Consider the following 5,338-nt stretch of genomic DNA (forward strand, 5'->3'; position numbering starts at 1 on the left):
AACTTTCCTCAACTCCCTCGCTAACCAAAAACAGGGATGAACAGTGAGTACAAAACAAAAATGGCACCCTCTCCCTACAGCTTCCGATTTAACAAAGCATGATTTTTTCATGATTTTATTTTAAACATACTGCTGATGAAAGTATAAGAAAAAAATGACACTGCAAGCTATTATCTATGCACACTGTTGTTGTTGTTGTTGTTTTTAGAAAAAGAAGTAAAAATCAAAAACACAATATGGATTAAGTGCTTTATTGTGCAATTACATATAAATCAATATTGTGCTCTATGATTTAGCATTAATTACAAATACTGTACCACATTAGAAATGTATTCACTGGCTAACGTAGTGCATTTCCAAACATATTGTCACAAAATGCGACAGCATAAATGTAATATTAGCTGCAGCTTATAATTTGCAACAAAGTTAACAAACACAGGTGAACATAAACACAACAATTAACAAGCAGTCTGTAAATAACATGCAGTACCACCTAATGTAATAATGTATGTAATATAGTAGGCAAGTATACAGTGAATATTTGTTACTCGTTAATGATGATATTGTATAATGACGTGTCTGGGATATTGTATATGTTAGCATTTAATGTTTATACATTTTTTGAAACTGTCTGGTTGCAGTTTGGCTTATTATAGTTTTAACACATTTTCACTGACCATATTATTGTTATTAACTAAAATAATGTGGCACAACGAGAGCCATTAAACTAGTTTGACATGTTCAAAGAGGCTTTGAGAGACTTCAGTGTCCAACATGCTACATTTTCCTAAAAACAATAGAGATTCACATGGAGTTGAAAGGAAGAGTGGCACTTGTGCTTGACAAAAAAACTTCACGTAGCTCATTGTGCGTTTGCTTCACTTCTGTGCTTTGATGTTTCATATTCACGTCACATAACACATAGTTACAATTATATGAGGCACCAAAAGCAAATTAGAAAATCAAATATGGAAATGTCCCAAGTCAGCTTCATTATTAAGTAAAAGATACAAGAAGTGATTATACTGTAATAATGTTTGATTTTAGAATACTGATACTTAAACTCAACGACTGACGGATTTTACTTTATTAATTCACATTTACTTTGCATGCACGAGTTAAAAAAAATGTCTGGGTAAACTTTCTGCACAAACTTGCTGTGCATCTGAAATGCTTCTTTCCTTTTTGGCTGACATCTCCAAGCCCTCTTATCTCTTAACACCTTCCCACCAACCATCTGGCTCTATTCTGGTATGCAACATTCCATTATCCAATCAAATCCCACTCTGTTTTTTCTTTGAAAATGCTGTTTCATTGAGAACGTAAGTAAAATAGGTCAAGTTGACCTGAATCTGTAAATTACTGTTATTTTAGTTGTGTATTTTAAGGCACACTGGCTAACTGTGGCCAATAATCCTTTTAAATCCATTGAAATCCCAATTCTGGTTCGGCCAACAGGTAGGCCGTCACCAGAGCAGCTGCTGTCATTACCACACCGAAGAGATAGTAACACTTGGACGACTTGCACTTTGAACCCTTTCTTGGGTCACTGTGTTTCAGGGAAGCTCGCACTGCGTCCAGTTCCTCCCTGGACAGAGAAGAAGGGCACATCTGAGCCAGGACCTCCATAGCCGCCCGCTGACCGGCCTGAATTGCCCCATCAATGTATCCACACCATTGGGTAGCCGTCTCTGTGCCTCCCCAATGAATCCTGACAAAAGAGATGGACAATTAAGAGACAAGACAATTACAAAATTAATCACTAATCATCATTAATCACAATTACAACTTCCTATATACTTTAAAACCACTATGACTGAGTATCAAGACCCGGGATGTGGAAAATGTCAAGGTGACTGGTAAAATAAAGACCTCATGGTTGATGCCTATCAAAATGAATAATGGCTATATTAGTTTGTGCTAATAGCATTCATGAATCTTTAGGTAAGTATGCCATTGAACACTCAAAAGACCTTAGACTAAACTATAGTATCTACTACAAAATAAATAAACTATATATATATATATATATACTGTATATATATATATATATATATATATATATATATATATATACAGGTGCATCTCAACCTAAAGATTCATGAATGCTATTAGCACAAACTAATATATAAATTAAACAAAATAATATATATATATAGTAATACAATACTTTGATTCAGCAATAAAGCATTAAACATCACATTTTTAAATATATTCAAATAAAAAACGGTTATTTTAAATTGTAAAAATATTACACAATATTACTATATTTCCTGTATTTTTGATCAAATAAATGCAGCCTTGGTGAGCATAAAAGAGAATCTTTCAAAAACATAAAAAATGTAACTGACCCCAAACTTTTGAACAGTAATTAAATATTTAATTAATAAATTAAACATTTATATAATTTTACAATTAATTAAAATGATTACTTTATATTATTAATATTCAAAGTAATAATTAAAATATAAGTGTAGTAAAATTAATAGCAAAATTTATACTGTAGTTAAAACCGCAAGATTAATCATTTACATTTATGCATTTAGCAGACACTTTTATCCAAAGCGACTTATAAAAGAAAAACAAAAGATATTTACTAAACAAGTAAATAGCTAGTCCTATTGACTCAATAGCGTGGTTAATTTATGCACATATAAAACAGATCAGAAAACCTCCAGAAGACAATGCACACATTCATGTCTGCTGTGAATTTAACAGAAATAACTTTTAATTGGGTTCTCAAAAATGCTTATCGCTGCATTCGGCAACATATTTCCTATGCAAGGCTGTTTCCCATCCACCACGCAGTTTAGTCTTCATGCATTATGGATGCGTAGACTTAGTTGTTCACGAAACCCTGAGGGATATCCTTTACCCACAGTGCTTTTCACCTATGCTCTTTGTCAGTGTGAATCACTAAGACATAAAAGCGGTTTGTTTTCTATTCCACCATCTATGGCAGGCGAGATATGCTCTTCTAACTTTGGAAGTACTGCATCAAAAGAAGCCAGCATACTATCTTAGAGTCTTATCCTACAGTTTTTAAACTTTTCAGGCCAAGTATCACCTTAAAACAAAATCAGAACATCCAAGTACCACCTTGTCATAACATTGCCCCCTCCAGGGTTATTATAGTTAACTAAAACTCAAATCATAAAAAGCATTTGTTACTTGAAATAAAGTAGTAACTAAAACTAAAATTTAACAGAAGACAGATACAGTTTCACCAGCTGAGAAAGATGTATTTCTTCATAAAATGTGTTCATAGAACAGAACTCACTAATTAAACACACTAAATTAACATGCTAAATTGACAGCCCTAATTTTAAAGTATTATAATTTTACAGAACCTTTTTATGTATTACAATGTACTACAGAACTCTCTCGAGACGTCTTGACTGGGATGCTTCAGAACTCTGTGCTGGTGGACCAGTCATTAATTCATGCTTTAGTCCTTTTAATTATTCACATCTAATAGAAATCATTTAAATTTTCAGAAGCTACAATGAGGAAGAATGGATGGAGATTTAATGCATGACAGAGTCTTGTAGCATCCCAAAGATCAAGAGCTTCAAGATCTCGTCTGTTTCCAAGTGGGTCAAGGACAGATTACAGCCCTCCTTCAGGAAAAGGCTCATCGCCCACACAGGTACCAGACAAAATGGGAAGTCTGTACATGCCTCAGCCACCTTTATATGATGAACTCATTCCTCTCCCTGTGGATTTAATTCTATTATGGAAATTTCCCCATGCACTCCAGCCACCGCACGCTCTCGCTTTCTCTCTTGCCCACTCTTTCTGTACGTTCTCCTTGGGCGAGCATTAGTTCAGCCCTGTCAATCGCTTAACCGGGCCATTTCAAATAGCTTTTGAGATGTTTTCCCCCGAGAGCGCTGTCCTTTTGACATCTAGTCATGCATTCGGGTAGCATTTGCACTTCAAGGAAAAATGGGCATTTATGTACTACTCTCACTTTTATCTTTATCTACAGGTAATGTCTGCTGAAGTCAAGGAGATCTGTGATGAAAGCAATAGTTTACCCCAAAATTAACTCTTTTTCATGTCATTCCAAACTTGTATGCTGTTATATATTATATTTAGGGGTGCAACGATTTTTGAATCGTCAATCGTCGATTTCGGACAGTAATCGATATGAAACGCTAAGAATCGAATGAATCGCGATTTCTATAGCGATTCAATGCTTTCAAAATATATACACATTCAATTACTACAAGCACGAATTAATGGAGACCTTGAACAGTGTTCGTGCCCTCGCATCTCTCCTTCACGCGCTCCACTATTTACCGTCTGTGACTGTCACAGGATTGCGCTCGTGCTCCGTTCGTCTCACTGACACATTTTTTGAGCAGCTGATGTGTGATCTCTCCTTAGTACTCGTGGCCTGTAAAGCTCTTGCTATTTAAGCAGGAAGTCACTCTCAGACCAGGAAATACATGTGCAAGACTTGCTCAGCTCTTCCTCACAATTTTACAATGATTCTATTCAAAGTCATCCTGTTTTCTATTCAAGTACATATTTTAAGTTTTTAATTTTATAATATCATTATGTAACCTACGTGTTCTACAGATCTGTGTACAAGTGTTATGATACTGATTTTGATGGTATTGACAGGGCTCAACGCTAAGGAAATTTTCTACTGGCCCGGTTTGGCCAATGTTTTCAATTTTTTACTTGCCCTGGCAAAATTTTCACAGGCCTTGCCACAATCCATCAATTAATAAATCAATAAATATGACTTATTGTTTTCATTGTTGACTAACATTGTATTGTAATAAATTATAACCATTTTGCACAAATAGGTACAATAGTTCAAAGATAAAACTGAAATGAACCATGCTTCTTCAGGTAGGTCTAAATCTATTCCAGTTAAGGATGCACTGATCAGGATTTTTCATGACCGATTCCAATTGCCGATTTTTATTTTTATTTCTATTCTCTCCTCTTTGGCCCGTCTTCAGTGCATCTGTTTTACAGATAATATATCATGATGATCACTACATTTGTGTTACCAAATTGCACCCTGTCAGGAATAACCTGCCCGTGCTGTTTTTGATTACTGTCAGTTTAAATGCCGGCGTTGCCAGATATTGAAAAGTGTCTGTAGGCTACTTTCTGTATTGGAAGCTCCTGACACCAAGACGAATTCCTTGCGTATGTAAACACACTTGGCAATAAAGCTCTTTCTGATTCTGATGAAAATGCAAATTCAATCTCTGACAGCAGGTGGCGCTTATAGAACAGTCGCAATATAGCATTTCCTGGGTTATTGCTGTACGCAGTTCTGCGCTTATTAACACTCCTTTAATATGTATTTAAC

At 35.2% G+C, this 5,338-nt stretch overlaps 1 protein-coding gene across 1 annotated transcript in view; it reads right to left on the reverse strand.

The window, feature by feature from the left end:
* Window positions 1–220: 220 nt before the first annotated feature.
* Window positions 221–5,338, reverse strand: part of LOC107730423 (probable flavin-containing monoamine oxidase A) — a 40,042-nt gene continuing 34,924 nt past the window's right edge. Inside the window, exon 12 of the mRNA XM_016541269.1 lies at window positions 221–1,711. Within this exon, the coding sequence (XP_016396755.1) occupies window positions 1,420–1,711 (292 nt within the window). The 3' untranslated portion in view covers window positions 221–1,419. The remainder of the gene's footprint in view (window positions 1,712–5,338) is intronic.

This window comes from Sinocyclocheilus rhinocerous, unplaced genomic scaffold (genome assembly GCF_001515625.1).
Source record: "Sinocyclocheilus rhinocerous isolate Xijiao unplaced genomic scaffold, SAMN03320098_v1.1 scaffold1660, whole genome shotgun sequence".
NCBI classification, from domain to species: Eukaryota; Metazoa; Chordata; class Actinopteri; order Cypriniformes; family Cyprinidae; genus Sinocyclocheilus; species Sinocyclocheilus rhinocerous.